The sequence below is a fragment of the Jaculus jaculus genome, chromosome X (assembly GCF_020740685.1).
Source record: "Jaculus jaculus isolate mJacJac1 chromosome X, mJacJac1.mat.Y.cur, whole genome shotgun sequence".
Lineage (NCBI taxonomy): Eukaryota > Metazoa > Chordata > Mammalia > Rodentia > Dipodidae > Jaculus > Jaculus jaculus.
The window spans coordinates 63,341,806-63,366,219 of NC_059125.1; the positions used below are offsets into that span (position 1 = coordinate 63,341,806).

General features: G+C 41.0%; 1 protein-coding gene across 1 annotated transcript in view; it reads left to right on the forward strand.

Moving 5' to 3' along the window:
• Positions 1-24,414, forward strand: part of Taf1 (TATA-box binding protein associated factor 1) — a 108,288-nt gene that overhangs the window by 67,746 nt on the left and 16,128 nt on the right. Inside the window, 10 exon segments of the mRNA XM_012949308.2 lie at positions 3,896-4,004; positions 6,726-6,824; positions 7,646-7,823; positions 13,410-13,477; positions 14,798-14,920; positions 16,620-16,712; positions 16,798-16,882; positions 22,358-22,425; positions 22,951-23,067; positions 23,217-23,222. Coding sequence (XP_012804762.2) covers positions 3,896-4,004; positions 6,726-6,824; positions 7,646-7,823; positions 13,410-13,477; positions 14,798-14,920; positions 16,620-16,712; positions 16,798-16,882; positions 22,358-22,425; positions 22,951-23,067; positions 23,217-23,222 — 946 coding nt within the window.

Below are 24,414 nucleotides of genomic sequence, written 5' to 3' on the forward strand. Positions count from 1 at the left end.
ATCTACAATTACCCTCCCTACCTTTCATGTCACAAAAGTGACATCAAGGTGTTTTTTTTTTTGTTTTTTTTTTGAGGGGGGTTGAGGTAGAGTCTCACTCTAGCCCAGGCTGACTATGTAGTCTCAGGGTGCCCTTGAACTCATGGTGATCCTCCTACCTCTACCACCCAAGTGCTGGGATTAAAGTCATGCACCACCATGCTATGCCTAAATATTTTATTCATTTGAGAGGAATAGAGAGAGAGAGAAAGACGTAGACACAAAGAGGGTGAGTATGGGCATGCCAGGGCCTCCTGCTGCTGCAAATGAACTCCAGATGCATTTGCCTCTCTGTGCATCTGGCTTTACGAGCATGCTAGGGAAGTTAGCCCAGTCCATCAGGGTTTGCACCTTTACCACTGAGCCATCTCTCCAGTCCAACATTAAGGTTTTTGAAATATCCTGGCCAGTTGTCTCATAAAATATCCCACTTTTTGGAATTCTTTGATTATTTCTTTTCTATTGATTAGACTCAAGTATTTTTGGATAGACATTTAATACCATATGTAGCTAATACTTATTTACCACATTAGAGAATACCTAATAAAGGTTTTCCTACTGTTTGGATTCATTTGTTAAAATACCAGTACCTAAATATGGTAGGAAAAGTGTATTTTTCCCCTTGATATTAACATGAGTATATCCTATTCCCTAACAATCTCACTGGTTTTAGCATCCATTGATGATTGTTAGTAAGTTATTTTGTTATGAGCTGAAAAATGGGAATTTTTCTAATTCTAGAATTCCTCTACAGTAACTGGCATGCTTTGTAAAGAAAGCTTTCTCTTCCCCTTGGTAACATACCTATGACTTCAGAAATTCTTCGTTGTAAATTTAATGCATTATGATTAATATCATAAGCTTTGATTTTTAATGTCCCAATTTGACTGTTAACTTAGATCCTCTGTCTTTGAAGTAACCCTGTAAATCTGAGAAATAATTTACTTGCTGGCATAAGGTATTACAGAATCTCATTGAACTCTCTTTGTCTCAGATCTAGAACTGATCATTTCTCTAAAGAGCCCAGGGTTTTTTATTGGCAGTTGGTTTTTAGAAACCAAAATCTTGTTGGGTGTGGTGGCACATGCCTGTAATCCTAGCACTCAGGAGGCAGAGGCAAAAGGACTGCCCATTTTGAGGACAGCCTGGGATATTATTATTTCTAGACTGTTTAGTGTACTATATAGTGTACATGGATTAAACCATAACTTCATATTAACACTTTCACTTCAAATTATACCTATCACCCTTCCCATTTGATATTTGTATCCCCTTTCTGATTCCCAGTATTAATATATTTATGTTTTCTCTATTTAGTGAGTACAAATGCTGTCAGAATTAATATGCCATTATTAACAAAAAAAAAAACTGTAACATAGGTTAAAGACTTGTGGAACTTGTTGTCTGGCTATGCAGCTAAAGTTGTACAGTGAGGTATTTTGATCAGAACATACTTAAGCTGGACCTGGTGCTACAGGCCTGGAATCCCAACTACTCAGGAAGTTGATGCAGGAGGATCACAAGTTCAAGACCAGTCTGGGGTACAGAGTGAGTTTAAGACCAGCCTATGGAGGGAGGAGAAAAAAAAAAGAGTAATCAAATACAAGTAGTATGAAAGCAGAAGGGGAACTATTTGGGTAAAACTAGAGGACCAGCAAGAAGTTGGCATGGAGTTTGGGGAAGAGGGTGAATAGAACAAAGTAAAGGATATTTTTATGGAAATAAATAAAGTAGGGCTGGGGAGCTGGATCAACGGTTAAGGGTGCTTGCTTGCAAAGTCTGCTTACCCAGGTTAAATTCCTTAGTACCTGTATAAAATTTGATGCAAAGTGGCTCATATATCTGTGATCCCAACACCCCTACCACAATGGGAAGTGAAGCCAGAAGAATCCAAATCTTGCTGCCCAGCTAGTCTGTTGTTCCTTTGCAGTGGCAAGAGACCCTGTCTCAAAGATGGTAGAGAATAAGCATCTTAAAATTGTACTTTGGCCTCCATATGTAGGCTTTCACACATACACCCATATACAATAAATATTTTTAAATAAATAGACCAGTCTGGGCAAATTAGTGAGATTCTATCTCAAAATAAAACTTAAAAAGACCAGAGGCCTGGAGAGATGGCTTAGTAGTTAAGGCCCTTGCCTGCAAAACCTAATGACCCATGTTCAGCTCTCTAGATCCCACATAAGACAGACACACAAGGTGACACCTGTGCAAGGTTGCAGTGGTACATATAGCTGGAGTTTGATTGCAGTGGCTGGAGGCCCTGGCACACCACTTCTTTTCTCTCTCTCTCTTTCTCTCTCTCTTTCTCTTACTCGCTTTTGCTCTCTCTCATTTAAAAAAAAATAAAAAACTTAAAAAAGAATACTAGGAATATAGCTCAGTGGTACAGTACTTGCTTAGCATGTGCAAGACCCTAGGTTCAATCCCCAGTATCACAAATATAAATACATGTTGATTTCTTTCTATGTAATTTTAAATATCTGTTTGGTATAGTTAATCTATTTCTGATGGAATTCCAGTTTTAGGTTCTTCAATCCTTATTGATTTATAAGTATTTGTAATAGCCATTATGTTGTTGGTTTTGTTTTTTTTTTCCCCCAAGGTAGGGTCTCACTCCAGCCCAGGTTGACCTGAAACTCACTTTGTAGTCTCAGGCTGGCCTCGAACTCACAGCAATCCTCCTACGTCTGCTTTCAAAGTGTTGGGATTAATGGCTTGTATCACCATATCTGACAGCCATTATGTTTTTATTTTGATTCTTATTGAGTAGAAAATTTGTATGGACACATCATATGTTGGTACCATCATTTCCCTGCTCCCTGCCCCCACTCCACTGATGGCCATCCTTAGTGAGATTGCTGATATTCACTGTGTAGTTTTAGATTATGAGTTGTGAGAGCAGCAGTCTGTCATTGTGGGGAGGACTATATCTCTGGATATCCCTTCTCACCCTGTGGCTCTTAAAATTATTTCTGCCTTCTCTTCCACAAACTTTCCTGACCCTTAGTGGCACACAGCCTAGGTGAGTAGCAAATGGCTCTTTGATTGGCTATGAGATCCACTCAGTGGAAAGGAACCCATATCTGGAAGCAGGGACCAAGTCAGAACCCTATGGAGACCAAGATAATGGACTCCAATGAGAAGCTCCCACTTACCTGCATCCAAAAGTGAGGCTACACCCACCAAAATATCTCTACATTAACAATGCTTATCCACTTTAACCTGTCCTCATCTCACTCTCCATTGGAGAGTTTTGTTTTTCTGTTTTCAGAAAGCCATTATGTTTTAAAACACGTTAGAAAAGGAAAATGTGACATTTTGATCTCTATAATGGAAGGGAAGAAGGCGGATAAATTTATTGGTTGCAGGAACCCTCAAATTACTTTTTTCCCTCTACTCTAGCTTACAGTTTCTTCTCATTCCTTCCCTCCCTCCCTCCTTTTCTTACTTTTTTAAAGAAAAGATTTTGCTTTGTAGCCCAGGCCAGCCTTGAACTCTCAATCCCAAACCCTGGGATTATAGGCATGTGCTACCACACTTTCATGTCTTAATTTCTATTCTGTATCAGTCAAGTTTTGTTGTAGTCCTTTAGCCTTAAGATAGAATGTTAAAACTGAAAGAAGTCTTAAAATTCCTTTAGCCTAGTTTCCTTATCTTTAAATAGGAAACTAAGGCAAAATTATGATTTGCCTAACTATTAATTTGGAGTCCCATGAGACCTTACCTGATTTAAGCCTTTGGTTTGACTCCCTCCCTCTGCTCAAAAACTTTGAACTTTTTAATTATATCTGTTTGATTTATGGGAACTAGAAATAGAAACGGCATGCTATCAAAGTGTTATTGATTTCAGTGCAGATGAAGTGCGCAGAAAATCTCTGGTCCTCAAGTTCCCTAAGCAGCAGCTTCCTCCCAAGAAGAAACGAAGGGTTGGAACCACTGTTCACTGTGACTATTTGAATGTAAGTGTCTGTGTTGCCTCTGTCTTATCAGATGGCTTCTCACTGATTTCCCAAGCCTTCTATGCCTTGACTCTGGCAGCCTCAGATTTGCCCTATGTCTATTCTCTAAGAATTATACATACAGTTCTTTACAAGTACTTTGTTTTGCTTTGTTATTTTCAGAAAAAGGTCTCTAATTCAGGATGACCCAGAACTCGCTATGTAGCACAAGTTAGCTTCAAACATTAAGTGATCCTTCTACCTCAGATTCTCAGGTGCTAGTATTATAGACATGAGGCCCCATTCCTGGACTCATTATAAGATTTCTAATATAAGCAAGGCTTGGTGGTACACACCTTTAATCCCAGCACTGGGGAAGAAGAGATGGGAGGACCACTGTAAGTTTGAGGCCAGTCTGGAACTACATAGTGAATTCCAGGTCAACCTGGACTACAGTGAAACTCTGCCTCAAAAAAATTCATTTATTTATTTGAGAGAGAAAATGGATGCACCAGGTCCTCCTGTTGCTACAAACGAACTCCAGATGCATGTGCCACCATGCATCTGTCTTACATAGGTCCTGGGGAATCGAACCTGGATCCTTTGGCTTTGTAGACAAGTGCCTTTGCTAAGCCATCTCTCCAGCCCTTTTTTTCTCCCTTTAAAAAACATTTTCTTTTATTTATTTGAGAGAGGGGGGAAGAGAGAGAGAGGCAGAGAGAAAAAAAGATTCCTTGGGGCTGAGGAAATGGCTTAGTGGCTAAGGCATTTGCCTGGAAAGTCTAAGGACCCTGGTTTGATTCCCCAGAACCCATGTAAGACAGGTGCATGGTGGCATATGCATCTGGAGTTTGTTTGCAGTATCTAGAAGCCCTGTAGCACCCATTTTCTCTTTCTGTCTGCCCCTCACTCCTTCCCTCATCTAATAAATAATAAAAATTATAAATTTTTGGAGAGATGGTTTAGAAGTTAAAGGCACTTGTGTGCAAAGCCTGATGGCCCAGGTTCAGTTCCCCAGTATCCACTTAAAGTCAGGTGCACAAAGTGACACTTGCATCTGGAGTTTGCAGCCGCAGGTGGGCCTTCGTGTGCCTACACACTCACTTTCTTGCTCCCTTCCCTATCTCTTCCTTGTCTTACTCCAGTAAATAAATGATAAATCTTTTTAAAAATATTGTTTTTTTTTGTTACTTTTATTTATTTATTTGAGAGCAACAGACAGAGAAAGGGGGAAAGTGAGAGTGGGTGTGCCAGGGCCTCCAGCCACTGCAAATGAACTCCAGACACATGTACACCCTTGTGCATCTGGCTAATGTGGGTCCTGGAGAGTTGAGCCCCAAACCGGGGTCCTTAGGCATTTATTTATTTGTGCACACACACACAGAGAAAATGGGCACTCCAGGGCTTGTAGCCACTACAAGTGAACTCTGTATTTATAAACCACTTTGTATATCTGGTTGTTGCAGTCAGGTTTGCATTGCTGGTAGAAATCACTCAACCAAGAGCAGCTTGTGGGAAAAAGAGATTTATTTTGGCTTACAGGCTTGAGAGGAAGCTCCACAATGGCAGGGGAAAATGATGGCATGAACAGAGGGTGGACATCACCCCCTGACCCACATAAGGTGGAGAGTGGCAACAGGAGAGTGTGCCAAACACTAGCAAGGGGGAGCTGGCTGTAACATCCATAGCCCACCTCAACAATACACTGCCTCCAGGAGATACTAATTCCCAAATCTCTGTCAGCTGGGAACCTAGCATTCAGAACACCTAAGCTTATGGGGGACACCTGAATCAAACCACCACGCTGGTTTTACATTGGTACTGAGGAATTGAACCTGGACTGCCAAGCCCCAGTAAATAATAAATATTAAAAAAAAAATAGGTCTGGAGCGATGGCTTAGTGGTTAAAGGTGCTTGGTTGCAAAGCCTAATGACCTGAGTTTGATTCCCCAGTACTCACATAAAGCCAGATGCACAAAATGGCAAATGGTATCTGGAGTTGGTTGGCTGTGGCAGGAAGACCATATTCATTCTCTCTCTCATGTTACTAAATAGAAAAAAAGGAAAAAAAAAAAAAAAACTGAGCCAGGTGTGGTGGCACATGCTTTTAATCCCAGCATTTGGGAGGCAGAGGTAGGAGGATCACCATGAGTTTTAGTCTGCCCTGAGACTACATAGTGAATTCCAGGTCAGCCCGGGCTAGAGTGAGACCCTACCTCAGAAAAAAAAATGAGAAAGTGAGTATGGGTGCGCTAGGGCCTCTTACTGCTGCAAATGAATTCTAGATGAATGTGCCATTTTCTGCATCTGGCATTATGTGGGTCCTGGGGTATTGAACCTTATCCAATAGGCTTTGCAAGCAAGTGGCTTTTTTTGTTTTTTTTGAGGTAGGGTCTCACTCTAGCCCAGGGTGACCTGGAATTCACTATGGAGTCTCAGGGTGGCCTTGAACTCATGGCAGTCCTCCTGCCTCTGCCTCCCGAGTGCTGGGATTAAGGGCACGCGCCACCACACCCGGCTTGAAGCAAGTGCTTTTAACCATTGAGCAAACTCCCCAGCCCTCCCTCTTATTAAAGTTTTATTTGTGTTTGTGTGCATGTGTGTGTGCACACATGTGCACCAGAGTCTCCCCATCTGGTTTTATGTGGGTGGCTGGGGAATTGAGCCCAGTCTGGCAGGCTTTGGAAGCAGACATCTTTAACTGCTGAGCCATCTCCTCAGTTTCCTCTTATTTCTCTTTAGAGACCTCATAAATCCATCCACCGGCGCCGGACAGACCCTATGGTGACACTGTCATCCATCTTGGAGTCTATCATCAATGATATGAGAGATCTTCCAAATGTGAGTTCATTGTCTTAGATATCTACGATTAGGGATACCAAGACTTTTTGTTTTATCTGTTATTTCACATAGATGGAAATAGTGTGTCCATCTAGGTACCTAGAACTCATAATTCTTAGGGATGTAGTTTTCTTTTTTCTTTCTTTTGTTTTTTCAAGGGAGAGTATCACTCTAGCTCAGGCTGACCTAAAATTTACTATGTAGTCTCAGGGTGGCCTCAAACTCATGGTGTTCCTCCTACCTCTACTTCCCAAGTACTGGGATTAAAGGTGTGTGTCACCACACCCAGCTTTGAGGTTTGTTTGTTATATTTTATTTACTTATTTACAAGCAGAGAGATAGAGGTAGCCTCCCACCACTGCAAAGGATTTCCAGACACAGGTGCTGCTCTATGCAGCTGGCTTATTTAGCCTATGGAATTGAACTTGGCTCATTAGGCTTGGCAGGCAAGCGCCTTATCTGCAGAGCCATCTCTCCAGCCCGGTTATGCTATTTTGTTTTGTTTTGTTTTGTTTTGTTTTGTTTTGTTTTGTTTTGTTTTTTTGAGGTAGGGTCTCACTAGCCCAGGCTGACCTGGAATTCACTATGTAGTCTCAGGGTGGCCTCAAACTCAGGGCAATCCTCCTACCTCTGCCTCCTGAGTGCTGAGCTTAAAGGCATGTGCCACCAAGCCTGGCTTATGTTTTTATTTTTTAAAGTAGTTTGTAGAAACAGACTTACTTTCATCTGCAAAATTCCTTTGAAAATTAAGATGTAAATCTTCACAATTTGCTCTGGGAAGTGTTTGATGTTCATGAATGGTACTGGCCTTGTTTCCACAGACATACCCTTTCCACACTCCAGTCAATGCAAAGGTTGTAAAGGACTACTATAAAATCATCACTAGACCAATGGATCTACAAACACTCCGTGAAAATGTGCGGAAACGCCTTTATCCTTCTCGGGAAGAATTCAGAGAGCATTTGGAACTAATTGTAAAAAATAGTGCAACCTATAATGGTAACAATCACTTGTTCGTTAACTCTAAAGGTCATCTTTCAGATTCTTACTTATCCCTTGGGGGTTCTGAATTCTGACTAGATTAGTATTACTGAAAGGACTATAATGTATTAATGCATTAATAGGTATGGAAATCACATTGTACATTTTCTATCATTCAGTAAGGATTGCTTCTTTAGTCCCTCTATTTAATTCTTTATATAGCCTCTGGACAATTTAAAGTCTGACTGTTGAAATGAAAGTTGAAGTAGTGAGGTGATACTGACCTAGGGACAAAGAAGAGAGAGCACTCAGTGAAGAAGTAATCTGCAAAGTATGTTCTTCCAACCCTATTTTTTTAATTAATTAATTTATTTATTTGAGAGTGAAAGAGAGAGAAAGAGCAGATGGAGAGAGAGAGAGAGAGAGAGAGAGAGAGAGAGAGAGAGAATGGGCACACCAGGGCTTCCAGCCACTGCAAACAAACTCCAGATGTGTGTGCCCCCTTGTGCATCTGGCTAACGTGGGTCCTGGGAAATTGAGCTTCGAACCAGGGTCCTTAGGCTTCACAGGCAAGCACTTAACCACTAAACCATCTCTCCAGCCCCAACCCTATTTTTTATATGTGAATCTTTCTTTCTGCAGAGTTTTGAGAGGGAATGTTATATGTCCACTGTGTTCAAAACAAAGAAGGGCAAGGAGATAGAAATTGCTGAATACCAACTTATATATAAGTATAGGTATTCAGAGTATAGATATTAATAATATAGCTACTATGAATATGTTATTCAAGTTTTCAGGGCCTTTTCTGTTTTCTCATCTGTAAATGTAAGACTGTAGTAATGTCTAGATTTTAAAGCTTTCCATAATTGGTCCAACCTTTTTTTTTTCAGCTTTTTTTTTTTTTTTAAATTTGAGAGCGACAGACACAGAGAGAAAGACAGATAGAGGGAGAGAGAGAATGGGCACACCAGGGCTTCCAGCCTTTGCAAACGAACTCCAGACGCATGTGCCCCCTTGTGCATCTGGCTAACGTGGGACCTGGGGAACCGAGCCTCGAACCGGGGTCCTTAGGCTTCACAGGCAAGCACTTAACCGCTAAGCCATCTCTCCAGCCCTGGTCCAACCTTTTTATCAAATTTCATCTCTAATGATTGACTTCCATGCCTGCTATATAGACTCCTGCCATACCCATCATTACATTTTTTAATATTTTTATTTTTATTTATTTATTTGACAGAGAAGGGGGAGAGAGAGAGAATGAATGGGCACACCAGGGCCTCCAGCCACTGCAAAAGAACTCCAGATGTGTGCGCCCCCTCGTGCATCTGGCTAACATGGATCCTGGGGAATTGAACCTGGGTCCGTTGGCTTTGCAAGCAAACGCCTTAACTGCTAAGCCATCCCTCCAGCCCCCCCCCATTATATTTTATTACATAACTCATGCTACTTGTTCATGCTTTCATAGTCTTTTTTCTTTTTTTTTTAATTATTTTTATTTATTTATTAGAGACAAAGAGAGTTTGAGAGAGAGAGAGAGTGGGCATGCCAGGGCCTCAGCCACTGCAAATGAACTCCAGACCATGTACCACCATGAGCATCTGGCTTACGTGGGACCTGGAGAATTGAACCTAGGTCCTTAGGCTTTGCAGGCAAGCGCCTTAACCACTAAGCCATCTCTCCAGCCCATTCATAGTCTTTTTTCATCTTTCTGAATGTTTTTTTTTTCTTTCAGTGGTCAATTTCCATATTTCCAGACCAAGTCATACCACCTCTTCAAAAAGACTTATGTAAATTGCCTAAATTACTAATTTTTTAATTTTATTTTTTCTTATTTGTGCTTTTTTTATTGACAACTTCCATAATTATAGGCAATAAACAGTGGTAAGTCCCTCCCCCACAAATTCCCCTTCACAACTCCACTGTCCATCATATTTCCTTCCATTCTCAATTAGTCTCTCTTTTATTTACTTATTACTTATTTATTTATTTGAGAGCGACAGACAGAGAAAGAGGCAGATAGATAGAGAATGGGCACACCAGGGCCTCTAACCACTGCAAAGGAACTCCAGACGCATGCGCCCCTTGTACATCTGGCTATCGTGGGTCCTAGGGAATTGAGCCTTGAACCGGGGTCCTTAGGCTTGACAGGCAAGCACCTAACCACTAAGCCATCTCTCCAGCCCTCTCTCTTATTTTTGATATCACCATCTTTTCATCCTATTATGATGGTCTTTTGTAGGTAATGTCAGGCACTGCGAGGTTTTGGATATTCAGGTCATTTTGTGTCTCAAAGAGTACATTGAAATTACTTATTATTTCTATATCTGGCCACTTTGTAACTTCATATTTTGTTTTGTTTTTTCAAGGTAAGGTTTCGTTCTAGCCCAGGCTGACCTGGCATTCACTATGTAGTCTCAGGGTGGCCTTGAACTCACAACAATCCTCCTGCCTCTGCCTCCTGAGTGCTGGGATTAAAAGCGTGAGCCACTATGCCTAGCTAAGAATTATTTTTTAATCTATTTATTTATTTGAGAGAGAAAGAGGGGGTCAGATAGAGAGAGAAAAATGGGCAGGCCACGGCCTCCAGCCACTGCAAACCAACTCCAAATTCATTCGCCTTCTTGTGTATCTGGTTTACGTGGGTCCTGGGGAATCAAACCTGGGTGTTTTGGCTTTGCAGGCAAGTGCTTTAACTGCTAAACCATCCCTCCAACCAATAATTCATTATAAGAAGTCTTTGAAAGGGAGTTGGAGATTGGGTTTGATTCCCAAGTACGCACATAAAGCCACATGTACAAAGTGGCATGTGGAGTTCATTTGCAGTGGCTACAGGCCCTGGTGTGCCCATTCTCTCTCTCCCCCTGCTGGTTGTAGTGGTTCAAATCATTAATCCCGTCACTCTGGAGGCTGAGGTAGGAAGATCACTGTGATTTCAAGGCTAGCCTGAAACTACATGGTAAAAGTCCATGTCAGCCTGGTCTAGAGTGAGTACCTACCTTAAAAAAAAAAAAAAAAAAAAAAAAAAGCCAAGCATAATGGCTACACCTTTAGTCCCAGCACTTTGGGAGATAGAGGTAGGATTGCTGTGAGTTCAGGGCCACCCTGAGATTTCATAGTGAATTCCAGGTAATCCTGGGCTAGAGCAGGACTCTACCTTGAAAAAACAAAACGGAATGTACTTTAGTGTATTTCTACGCTTTTTTCTTTTTGCTTGCATGTCTGTCTTTAAAATATATATATTTATTTGAAGGGCTGGAGAGATGCCTTAGCCACATTCTGGCAAAGCCAAAGGACCCAAGTTCAGTTCCCCAGTACCCACATAAAGTCAGATGCACAAAGTGGTACATGCTTCTCGAGTTTGTTTACAGTGGCTGGAGTCCCTGGTGTGCCCCCTCTCTCACTGTCTGTCTCTTTCTCCTCCTCTCTTTCAAATAAATAAGTAAATAATATTAAAAAATATTTATTTGAGGGCTGGAGAAATGGCTTAGCAATTAAGCGCTTGCCTGTGAAGCCTATGGACCCTGGTTTGAGGCTCGATTCCCCAGGACCCACGTTAGCCAGATGCACAAGGGGGTGCATGTGTCTGGAGTTCGTTTGTAGTGGCTGAAGGCTCTGACGTGCCCATTCTCTCCCTCCCTCCCTCTCTCTCTCTCTCTCTCTCTCTCTCTCTCTCTCTCTCTCTCTCTCTGTCTGTCGCTCTCAAAAATAAATAAATAAATAAATACAATATTTATTTGGCCATGGGATATTTTTTATAATCATGGAAAACGTTAATAAAAATTGAGGAAAAAAAAATATTTATTTTAGAGAGAGAGAGAGAACCTCCTGCCACTGCAAACGAACTCCAGATGTATGCCTCACTTTGTGTATCTGGATCTCTGTGGGCACTGGCTAATCAAATCCAGGCCATAAGGCTTTGCAAGCAAGTGCTTTTAACCATTGAGTCATCTTCCCAGGCCTACTTCTATACTTTTCTTCCTTTCTGGATTGTCCTTACTTATCATTTATTGGTTGGACTTGTACTCTTTGATGATTGCTTCATTGTAAGTCAGAACAAGCCTTCCCTACACCTCAACAAGTACACGTATGTTTGTTCTTTTTTTTCCTTTTGATGATACTAGGGACTGAATCAAGGCCCTTGAGCATGCTGGCCTAGTGTTCTACCACTTAACTATATTCCCATCCCTCTTTTTACTTTTTATTTTATTTTATACTTTTGGTTTTTGTGCTGGGATTAAAGGTATGTACCACTTCACCCAGCTTACTTTTTATTTTGAGACAGGCTTTCATTAAGATGAGCCCATTCTCTCTCTCAAATAAATAAAATAATTTTTAAAAATTGGGCAGCTAGCCAGGCGTGGTGGCACACACGCCTTTAATCTCAGCACTTGGGAGGCAGAGATAGGAGGATCATCATGAGTTCGAGGCCACCCTGAGACTCCATAGTGAATTCCAGGTCAGCCTGGGCTAGAGTGAGACCCTACCTCAAAAAACCACCAAAAAAAAAAAAAATGGGCAGCTATAAGCAGAGAATCTAGGAGAGATCAAGTCAAGAATTTCCTGAAGTGGGGCATGGTGGCGCACGCCTTTAATCCCAGACCTCAGGAGGCAGAGGTAGGAGGATTGCCGTGAGTTTGAGGTCACCCTGAGACTCCATCCTACCTCGAAAAAGCAAAAAAAAAAAAAAAAAGAATTCCAGGGAAACTTAAGTTATACTATGCTATGTCCTAAAGATTCTTTCTACTAGACTAAAAAATGATCAACAGTCATTGATCTCTTCAGCCATCCTTAAACAAATTGCCATTTCCCATCTGTAGAACAACTTTCAAGGTATTAAAATCAGCAGTGGGCTGGAGATATGGCTCAACAGTTAAGGCACTTGTTTGCAAGGCCTGACAGCCTGGATTTGATTCCCTAGTACCCACATAAACCAGAAGCACAAGGTGGCATATGCATCTGGAGCATTTGCAGTGGCTAGAGGACCTGGAGTGCCCATACTCCGCCCCCCCCCCAATCTATTGGTATCTCTCTGAACATTTTTTTTTTTTTTTGGTTTTTCAAGGTAGGGTCTCACTCTAGCCCAGACTGACCTGGAATTCATTATGGAGTCTCAGGGTGGTCTCAAACTCCCGGCAATCCACCTACCTCTGCCTCCCGTGTGCTGGGATTAAAGGCATGTGCCACCACGCCTGGCTCTCTGAACATTTTTTAAAAGCAGTAATCCTAATGTGCATGGATACAAATAGTAGAGTTAAAATCCACTCATATTGTGTACCTCTTGTTTTAGGCACTAAAAAAGTAGAGATAAGACTGGTATATTTACAGAACTCAGCCACTAGGTTGGTGCCTAGCATATATTCTCTCCTTCAGTAAATGTGATCAAGGATTAGAGAGGTGGTGGTAGCACTTTTTTTTGGGGGGGGGGGATTCCAGGTAGGGTTTCACTCTAGTCTGTTTCACTAATTAATTCACTCTGTATTCTCAGGGTGGCCTTGAACTCATGATCCTACTTCTGCCTCGCGAATGCAGGAATTAAAGACGTGCGCCACCATGGCCGGCTTGTTTCCCATTTTTGATGTCCCATCTGTTATTGTTCCTCTATAGGGCCGAAACACTCACTGACCCAGATTTCTCAATCCATGTTGGATCTCTGTGATGAAAAACTCAAAGAGGTAAGGCATTAAATAATATATAATAAAGAGGGAAAGCAATAGAATTTAGAATGTAGGAATTTAATAGAATACTCAAGGGAATGGCAAATCTATATAATAAATAGATAAGGGCTGGAGAGGTAGCTCAGCAGTTAAGGTGCTTGCCTGCAAAGTCCAATGACCTGGGTTCAATTCCCCAGTACCTACATAAAGCCAGATGCACAAAGTGGCTCGTCCATCTGTAATTCATTTGCAGCAACCAGAGGTCCTGACATATTCATTATCTCTGTCTCTCTCTGTATGTGTGTCTGTCTCTCTCAGCTTGAAAATAAATATTTTTAAGCCAGATGTGGTGGCACCTGCCTTTAATCCCAGCACACGGGAGGCAGAGGTAACAGGATTGCCATATTGAGTTCAAGGTCACCCTGAGCCTACATAGTGAATTCCAGGTCAGCCTGGGCCAGAGTGAGACCCTATCTCAGAAAAAAAAAAAAATTCCATGAGACTGGAGAGATGGCTTAGCAATTAGGGTGCTTGCCTGCAAAGTGAAAGGACCCAGGTTCAATTCCCCAGGACACATGTAAAGCCAGATGCACAAGGTGGCACATGTGACTAGAGTTTGTTTGCAGCAGCTAAAGGCCTTGGTGTGCCCATTCACTCCCCCCCCCATCTCTTTCAAATAAAAAGTTTTAAAAAATTGGGCATGGTGGTACATACATTTAATCCTAGCACTTGCAGGCAGAGTTAGGTAGATCACTACGAGTTTGAGGCCAGCCTGAGACTACATAGTGAATTCCAGGTCAGCCTGGGATAGAGTGAGATCCTACCTCAAAAACAGGACAAAATAAAAATAAAGACCTAGATATCACTTTAGGTAAGTCCCTGTTATAAATGGGAAATCTAAGACCATATAAGAAAATTACTTTCTATGAACATTATGACTATTAAATATAAAGCTAGGGTTAAGATCCAGAAAATATTGTGACAGGGAGAAAATTTGAGTTTTAATTTTGAAACAGGCTCTCACTTTGTAGCTCAGATTGGCATGGCCCATGGTCACTTTGTATTTCAGGCTGCCCTCAAGCTCATGATGATACTCCTGTCTGAGTCTCCCAAATGTTAGAATTATGGATATAAGTTACCACACCCAGAGAGAAATTTTAGTTTTTAAAAGAGTATCTGTGTCCCCCATCTTTGAGCTTTTTTAAAATCTGTGTACTAGGGACTAAGCCCAGGACCTGACCCTTGCTAAGTAAGTAGTAACTCTGCCACTAAGTTTAGCACCATGCTCTTAAGAAAGACCATTTTTAAACTTTTATTTATTTTTAATTTTTATTTCAGAAAGAAGATAAATTGGCTCGTTTAGAGAAGGCTATTAACCCCTTGCTAGATGATGATGACCAAGTGGCATTTTCTTTTATTCTGGATAACATTGTTACTCAAAAAATGATGGCAGTTCCAGATGTAAGTGGTCTTCATGCCAAATATTTTGGACAATGTGTGTGTGTGAAACTGGAATGTAATTTTAAATATTGATTTTTTGTTATTGGAATATATTATCATTGAAGGCAAAAATTTCTTTGGATATAAAGAGGTTCTTGCTTCCTATTAAGTATCCAAATACTCTTAGCCATGGAAACAAAGCCTGCCAGTTAATAGTACACTATTGATTTAGAAATAGCTTCTATCTGGACATGGTGGCCCATGTGCCTTTAATTCCAGCACTCGGGTGGCAGAGGTAAGAGAATCACTATGAGTTTGAAGCCAATCTGGGATAGAGTGAGTTCCAGGTCACCCTGGGCTAGAATGAGACCCTACCTTGATAAAAAACAAGAACAAAAAATCTATATAAATAATACTTTAAGGGCTGGAGAGATGGCTTAGCGGTTAAGCGCTTGCCTGTGAAACCTAAGGACCCTGGTTCAAGGCTTGATTCCTCAGGACCCACGTTAGCCAGATGCACAAGGGGACGCATGCATCTGGAGTTCGTTTGCAGTGGCTGGAGGCCCTAGCGCGCCCATTCTCTCCCTCTCTCTCCCTCTCCCTCCCTCCCCCCCTCCCTCCCTCTCTCTCTCCCTCCCTCTCTCTCTCTCTGCCTCTCTCTGTGTCTGTCGCTCTCAAATAAATAAAAATAAAAGCCGGGCATGGTGGCGCACACCTTTAATCCCAGCACTCGGGAGGCACAGGTAGGAGGATCGCTGTGAGTTCAAGGCCACCCTGAGGCTACAGAGTTAATTCCAGGTCAGCCTGGACCAGAGTGAGACCCTACCTCGAAAAACCAAACTAAATAAAAAATTAAAATTAAAAAAAAATAATATTTTAAGTACTCAATGTTTGTTTTCTTTTTGTTATTTTTCTTTTTCAACTTTTTATGGCAGAGTTATTATCTGTTATACTAATTCCATGGATCATTTTATTGTGTTATACCTCCCCAGAAATTTTGTTCTTTTTTTTTTATTTTTAAGGTAGAGTCTCACTCTAGTTCAGGCTGATCTGGAATTAACTATGTAGTCTCAAGGTGGCCTCAAATTCAGGATGATCCTCCTACCTCTGCCTCTTGAGTGCTGGGATTAAAGGCATGTGCCACCACACCCAGTTCCAGAAATTTTAAAAAATATTTTATTTTTATTTATTTGAGAGAGGAAGGAAAAAAAGGCAGGGAGAGAATGGGTGTGCCGCTGCAAACCAATTCTAGACACATGTGCCACCTTATGCATCTGGCCTACATGGATCCTGGGGTATTGAACTAGGTCCTTTGGCTTTGCAGGTAAGTGCCTTAACCGCTAAGCCATCTCTCTAGCCCCAGAAGTTTTTTTACATTATCATAATATGTTTTATATTAATAATATATAAAACTTTCTGGAAAAACTATGAGATAAGGAATTTTATTTTACTAATGCAGCGCTGGAGATCAAATCTAGATGTGAGGGGTTTTAATTCTGAGTGTAGAACAAGAATTCTTATTCTGTCAGGGCATAAAACCCTTATTGGAATCCATCCACCCCCTTAAAGTATATACAAAATTTTGTATACTTATGTGTGTTTATTTTTCTGGGAAAAGTGTATATACCTTTAATTATAAACATTTGTGACACAATGCAGATTGAGAATCTCTGGTATAAAGAATGTTTTCCATTTATTTCCCATGTTTTCTTTTTACTAGTCTTGGCCATTTCATCACCCAGTTAATAAGAAGTTTGTTCCTGATTATTACAAAGTGATTGTCAATCCAATGGATTTAGAGACTATACGTAAGGTGAGTGATTTGATCTAAGAATGGCTTTCAGTAATCAACAGGTTTTTTTTACACATAGCTAAATGCCTGATTATTTTCATTGTAGAATATCTCCAAGCACAAATACCAAAGTCGGGAGAGCTTTTTAGATGATGTAAACCTTATTCTCGCTAACAGTGTTAAGTACAATGGTGAGTCTTTCTTCTCTTTTCTCTATTTGCATGAAGTTTTATAGCCAACATTAGTTATTGTTGTTAAAATTGAAGTGCATAAAGCCAGGCGTGGTGGCACATGCCTTTAATCCCAGCACTTGGGAGGCAGAGGTAGGAGGATTACCATGAGTTCAAGGCCACCTGGAGACTACATAGTGAATTCCAGGTCAGCCTGAGCTAGAGTGAAACCCTTCCTCGAAAAACCGAAAAAAAAAAATTTGAAGTACATAGAGCAGGACTGTAGAGATGGCTTTTAATGTGTAAGCTATAGCAAGCTTCTGTAATCCTGGCATCCAGATACAAACATGCGAATTGGTCAAGTGACTTGGTTTGTTAGCACATTTTAGTGTGTTCTGTAAAGGTTACTATTACATTTTGTGTGTGTGTGCATGTGTGATGTATGCATATGTGAGTGCAGATACATGTGCCTGGTGTGCATGGATGTGCCCACCAGAGGAAGACATCAGGTGTCTTCAATTATCCTTTTACCTTATTTCCTTGGGGTATAAGGAATCTGAAACTTGTACCTTTTGTTTTGGTTAGACTGGTTGACAGTCTCAGCAATCCTGTTTCTTCTCCCCTCTGTGCCATGTGTGACCATGCTCTGCCTTTTTTTACATAGTCCTGGGGATCAGATTTAGGTACTCATGTGCCATCTCCTTATCCCCCTTATTTTTTATTTAGCATAGCTTTCTTTTTTAAAAACAGTTTTCTGTTTTGTTTTGGTTTGGTTTTTTTGACATAGGGTCTTGTTCTAGTCCAGGCTGATCCGGAATTAACTATTTAGTCACAGTGCTCCTCCTACCTCTGCCTCTCAAGTGCTGGGATTAAAGGCATCTGGCTACTCTTCCTATTTCTTTCTCATAGTTTTATCCCCTACAGATAACAATTTGGTATATATCCTTTATTCTGTTGTACTTATATAAAACATGTTTACTAATTCCCATTATTTTTAAAAATCATGTTTACAAAAACTACCACTTTATATATAATTATTCTGGGGGTTTAGTTTGGTTGGTACGGGTTTGTTGTTGGCGTTTGAGACAAGTCTCACTCCATAGCCAGATGGATTTAGAACTCACCATGTAGTCCAGGCTGTCCTTGAACTCAATGTTGATTGTCTTGCCTCAGCCTCCTGTGTGCTGGGATTATAGGCAGCAGTAGTATACATATAATATTCTGTGATTTCTTCTTTTTGTAGCAGGGTCTCACTCTAGCCCAGGTTGGCCTTGAATTTATGGTCATCTTCCTAATCGGCCTCTCAAGTGCGGGGGCCTTAGTTTCCTCCAATGATAATAGCTCACATAGCTATAGTTCAATATCAAAACCAAGACATCAATATTCATGCATTACTATTACCTCCATTCCAAACCTTATTCAAATCTCTTCTCTTCAAAAAGTCTATTCATTTGTGTATTCTGTGCAATTTTATGTCATATGTTCATGTAACTAGTACCTCAATGTTAGATTTAGAGATTTTAGATTTAGAATTGTTCCTTCATAAAAGAACTCCCAGTTCTTTGTACTTGGCACCACCCACCTCTATCTACCCACCACTGTCCCTGTCCCACTTACCTGTTTTTCATCTCTATAACTTAGATACTAAAGTATGTTATATAATATAAATGGAATAATATGTGTAACTTTTCATGATTGCCACTTTGCTGTTGTAGTCAGGTTCACATTGCTTGTAGAAATCACCCAACCAAGAGCAGCTTGTGGGAAAAAGAGGTTTATTTTGGCTTACAGGCTTGAGGGGAAGCTCCACGATGGCAGGGGAAAACGGCATAAGCAGAAGGTGGACATCACCCCCTGGCCCACATAAGGTAAACAACAGGAACAGGAGAGTGTGCCAAACACTGGCAGGGGGAAACTGGCTATAACACCCGTAAGCCTGCCCCCAACAATACACTTCCTCCAGGAGGCATTAATTCCCACATCTTCATCAGGTGGAAACCAAGCATTCAGAATACCTAAGTTTGTGGGGGATACCTGAATCAAACCACCACATTCCACCCCTGGCCCCCATAAGCAGATAACCATACATGATTTAAAATGAAATGCATTCATCCAACTTTAAAATTCCCCATAGTTTTTTTAAATCAATTCCAATGATGTTCATATATTTCCCCATAGTTCAAGATCTTTTAACTGAGCTATAATACCAAAAAAATAACCTCAAAAACACCATAATGGCACAGAATAAACATTCACATTGCAAAAGATGGCATTGGGCATAGCAAAGAAATACTCAAGCTATACATGATTCAAAACAACGAGGGCAAACATCAAAGTCTGTAGCTTCAAGTCCAACAGCTCTAGCCAGTGACAAATCTCCAAGTGCAATAATTCTAACCAGCAACAAGTCTGTAGCATTCCAATTCCACCCCTCCAGCTAGACTACTCACAGTCCTGGAAAACTTCATTGGGGCTGGCAGCTTTCCTTAGCAGCCATCTCATGGTCCTGGCAGCGCCACTGGGTCTCCACTGCAATCCACTGTTCATCCTCATGGCCCCATCGGGTTCTCCATTCAGGCATCCAGCAAACCTGCTTCATACTGCCCATGGCCATTTCCAAAACATAAGTCCATGTTGCGAACTCAATGACCCTCTCTTTCCTCCGTTTTTTTTTTTTTTCCTTCCCTACATTTTATATTCCACAATACCAGGTAGGGTGCCAATTTGTTAATCGGGGGGGGGGGGCGGATAAAGCAGACTCTAAAGAACAGGACATTTCCTTTTTTTTTTTTGAGGGCACATTTTATATTTACCTTTTTTACTTTTCACAATTTAAAAAAAAAATTTTGTTTATTTATTTATTTATTTGAGAGTGACAGACAGAAAGAGGCAGAGAGAGAGAGAGAGAATGGGCGTGCCAGGGCTTCCAGCCACTGCAGACCAACTCCAGACACATGTGCCCCCTTGTGCATCTGGCTAATGTGGGTCCTGGGGAATCAAGCCTCAAACCGGGGTCCTGAGGCTTCACAAGCAAGCGCTTAACCACTAAGCCATCTCTCCAGCTCCATCTTTTCATAATTTTTATTAACATTTTCCATGATTATAAAAAATATCCCATGGTAATACCCTTCCTCCCCCCAAGAACAGGACATTTCTTGAGCACTCAGTCCCCTTCAAAAGAGTCTACATTCTTCCTGTTACCACAGTGCGAAAGGTTATAATCTCTCAAACAATTTGCAGGTGAATGGGCAGCAATTTAGGCCCAAAGATTTCATTTTTTCTGTGCCATATCCATCTGCTCACAATTTCTCAGGACATGGGGGTATAACAGCAAACTTTTCACACAACTTGCCTCTAGCCCAGTCCAAGCAAAGCTCTTTCTTACCCTCATAAGCCAAATCTCGCAGTCCATAGTTCTTACTACATTCAGGTCTTTCAACTCTGACCAGAATAGTCCATGAAGCTGTACTTAACAGCTCTGAAAGGCCAACACCACACAGTCAGGCATCTAGCAGCAAATGACACCACTCCTCAGTACCACTTTACTGTTGCAAAGACAGGGAGAATTTTGAGGTAGGTTCTCACTCTAGGCCAGGTTGGCCTTGTTCTCACAGCAATCCTACTTTGTTCTCCTGAGTGCTGGATTAAAGTGCACCACCATGCTTTCAATCAGGCTTTCAATCAAAGCACAATTCCTTTGAGATCCATTCAAATTGTTAAATGCATTAGTAATTCAATTTTTAAATTATCGAGTAGTCTTTCATTAATGAATATATTCACTCATTGAAGGACATTCAGGTTTTCAGTATTGCTGTTATAAATAAAACTGCTATAGAACATTCATGTCCAGAAATTTATGTGGATGCAGCACTGGGGTGGCAAGGCGGGAGGGTTGCCACTAGTTCAAGGCCAGCTTAGGCTACGTAATGATATACTGCCTAAAATGAGAGGCTGGGAAAAGGAATATATTATAGCAGTCTTACCAGTGAGGTTTTCTATCAAAGGAGAATAACTAAACATGTATGTTTCTATACATTTTTCCATACAAATCTATGACTTAATGGACATTTTTTAATATATTTTTTAAATTTTTTCGACAGAGAAAGAGGGGGGAGGGAGCAAATGGGTGCACCAGGGCCTCCAGCCACTGCAATTGAACTCCAGGTGCGTGCTCCCCCTTGTGCATCTGGCTAACGTGGGCCCTTGGGAATCGAACCTGGGTCCTTTGGCTTTGCAGGCAAAATGCCTTAACCGCTAAGCCATCCCTCCAGCCCCTCAATGGAAATTTTATTTCTAACATTTCAATCAATAGGTAGAATGCAATTTAAATCTTCTGTAGGGGGAGAGGGGAAATGGCTTAGTGGTTGGAAGGTACCTGCTTGCAAAACCTCTTGGCACAGGTTTCATTCCCTACTACCCACATAAAGCCAGATGAACAAAGTGACTCATGCATCTGGGCCAACTATATTTTTATTACATGCATAATTTGCAAAGATGTTTCTCCTAATCTATATCTTGCCTTTTCAGTCTCTATGACATTGATTCATTATGTAGTCTCAGGTTGGCCTCAAATTCACAGCAATCCCACACCTTGGTCTCCTGGGATTAAAGACATGTGCCACCATGCCCAGCTCTGGTTTTTATTTTTTATAGCAAACAAGCATGCAAAACTGATTGAAAAAGAAAAACAATTAAAAATATTACAGAGCCAGTATGGAACAAAAAAAGAGATTGTAAGGATATTTCTGCAAAATCTCACTCTTGCCCAGGCTGACCTGGATTCACTGTGTAGTCTCAGAGTGGCTTCAAACTCATGACAGTCCTCTCTCTGCCTCCTGAGTGCTGGGATTAAACACCTTGCCACCACGCCTGGCAAAATTTTCCATTTCTAGGGCTGGGGTGATGGCTCAGTGGTTAAGGCACTTGCCTACAGAGCCAAACAACCTAGGTTTGGATCCCCAGTACCCACATAAAGCTAGATGCACAAAGTTGTAGATGTAGTGGATGGAGGCCCTTACACACCCATTCTCTCCCTGTCTCTCCTTGCAAATAAATTTAAAATTTTTTGAAAATAATTCCCACTCCTAAAAGTAGAAAGGAGCCAGATGTGCTGGTGTATGCCTTTTGTCCTATTAGAGGCTAAAATGGGAAGATTGCTATAAATTTTCAAAGAGTGAAACCCTGCTTTGAATAGGATAAAGATAAGATAAAGTAAAAGTAGAGGGCACATGCCTTTAATACCAGCACCTGTGGGTGGCAGAGGTAGGAGGATTACTATGAGTTGAAAGATGGCCTGGGCTGCAGAGTGACTTCTATGTCATCTAGGGGGCTAGAGGAGACTGCCTTGAAGCAGCAACAGATATGTAGAAAAGTCCAAGTTGAAGATTAAGCGTAGGTATTCAAATCTAAAATAATGGTATACTACTGGATAATACAATGTAAAATCCTTGAACCAAAGTTCACAAAGATAATGGCATTTTCTTATTTAATTTATAGGGCCCGAGAGTCAGTATACTAAGACTGCTCAGGAGATTGTGAATGTCTGTTATCAGACATTGACTGAGGTAGGTTTCAGTAAGGGGGATCTAGTTCTCTGAAATCCTTTTATTTTTCCTGAGTGATGAGCTTTCCCCTATGATTATCCTGTTTGTTTGTTTTTTTAAATTTTATTTATTTATTTATTTGAGAGCGACAGACACAGAGAGAAAGACAGATAGAGGGAGAGAGAGAATGGGCGCGCCAGGGCTTCCAGCCTCTGCAAACAAACTCCAGATGCATGCGCCCCCTTGTGCATCTGGCTAACGTGGGACCTGGGGAACCGAGCCTCGAACCGGGGTCCTTAGGCTTCACAGGCAAGCGCTTAACTGCTAAGCCATCTCTCTGCCCTGATTATCCTGGTTTTTAAGTGTAATGTCCCACCTCCTGCCCTCATTCCATATCCTGTATGTTTCTGCTTTATTTTGGTTATCATGTGCCCTGCCAATTAGAATATAAGTACTATGAAAACAAGAAGATTTTAATGTACTTTATTTACTATTGTATTCCTAATATCTAGAATAGATGTTCAATTAATTTTCTTTATTTCTCAGTATGATGAGCATTTAACTCAACTTGAGAAAGATATTTGTACAGCTAAAGAAGCAGCTTTGGAGGAAGCAGAATTAGAAAGCCTGGATCCAATGACCCCAGGGCCTTACACACCTCAGGTGAGTCTAAGGATCAGGAACTTCCTCTTGCAATTTTCTTATTGGTTTGGGAAATTGGGAGCATGTTAACGTATCTATTTACTGAGATACCGTTCTTCTCTGTCCTTCCTCTTCATATGCCTTTCGTGTGCTTTCTTGTCTCCTCAAAGGCTAAGGTGAGTGAGGGCCATGGGTCTTGGTGGCCTAATTAAATCCAGAAGCGGCAGCTGTGGGATGGTTGTTGAGGCAGTACTTGGGAATACAAGATTCCTGACTACTACAGCCTGAGGCATCCACCAGTTGTCCAGTTCCTTTGTCCATAAATCTGGGGGCTCTGGGACATTTCCCTGAAATATCAGCTGCTTGGTTACAGACATGAATCATGCAGTTCCTATGCCTTATAGATACCTGATTCATTCTCTTAGAGGCATCTCATTGTGGCTCACATGTCACTCACTTTCCTGGATTGACTTCCTCTCTCAAAAGACTAGTAATATTTTGGATATTCTTAATTTTACACATGTCAGAAGGCTAGAGAGCAGGATTAATATGAGGTTTTTAGCCTTTGATTCTACTTAGAGTATATTCTATATAATAGTCTTAGAAAGTGGGCATATTTGAAGAATAGACCTTAAACACAATATAAGAGATGTTTGGTTTCTGTATTAGAGACACAAATGGTGGAGTTGAAAGTACATGAGGTTTTATGTAAAACCGGCCTAGGTTTGAGTCTTAGTGCTTCTACTAATTTTGTTATCTTAGGAAATTAACCTCTTTGTATCCTTTTCTCTAAAAGGTACTTTTTAAGATTGTTGTAAATATTGAGTTAATTTGTCTGGCACATAGTAGACATTCAGTACATATTTGCTTTCTTCTGTATATGAAAGCTTTCTATAAACAGAGGCTCTTTCAAACTTAACTAAATATTTTAATGCAAAATTCTTCTAATTCTCATAGGAATTTTTCTAAAAGCTCTACCCAGGCTTCACTCTAAACTTAAAATACAAAGTATGTACTCTCTGTTGGATTATTGCTGTCTCTGTGTCTTATTAGTGTATTTTCTCTATCTATCTTTTACTCTCCCTTTCATCCAAAACCTAGGTTACTGAGGGGCCAGGTATAAAGAACCCTCAGATACTTCTTCAAGGTCCAGAACAAGGAAAGGCTCTTGGAGTCTGTGGGCAGATTGGGTCAAGGGGGCTTGGGTGAGTGATGTTGCCCTATTTGCTAATAGGCCCACAGCTTCCACAAGGTATTTTCTGGTAAGTTAAAGCTGGGTATTAGCCATCATTTTCCAGTGGAATCTAGCCATTCTGTGGTGTGTGGTTTTTCCAGGAATAGGTCAGTCATAAGCCTAGTCCATTGGTG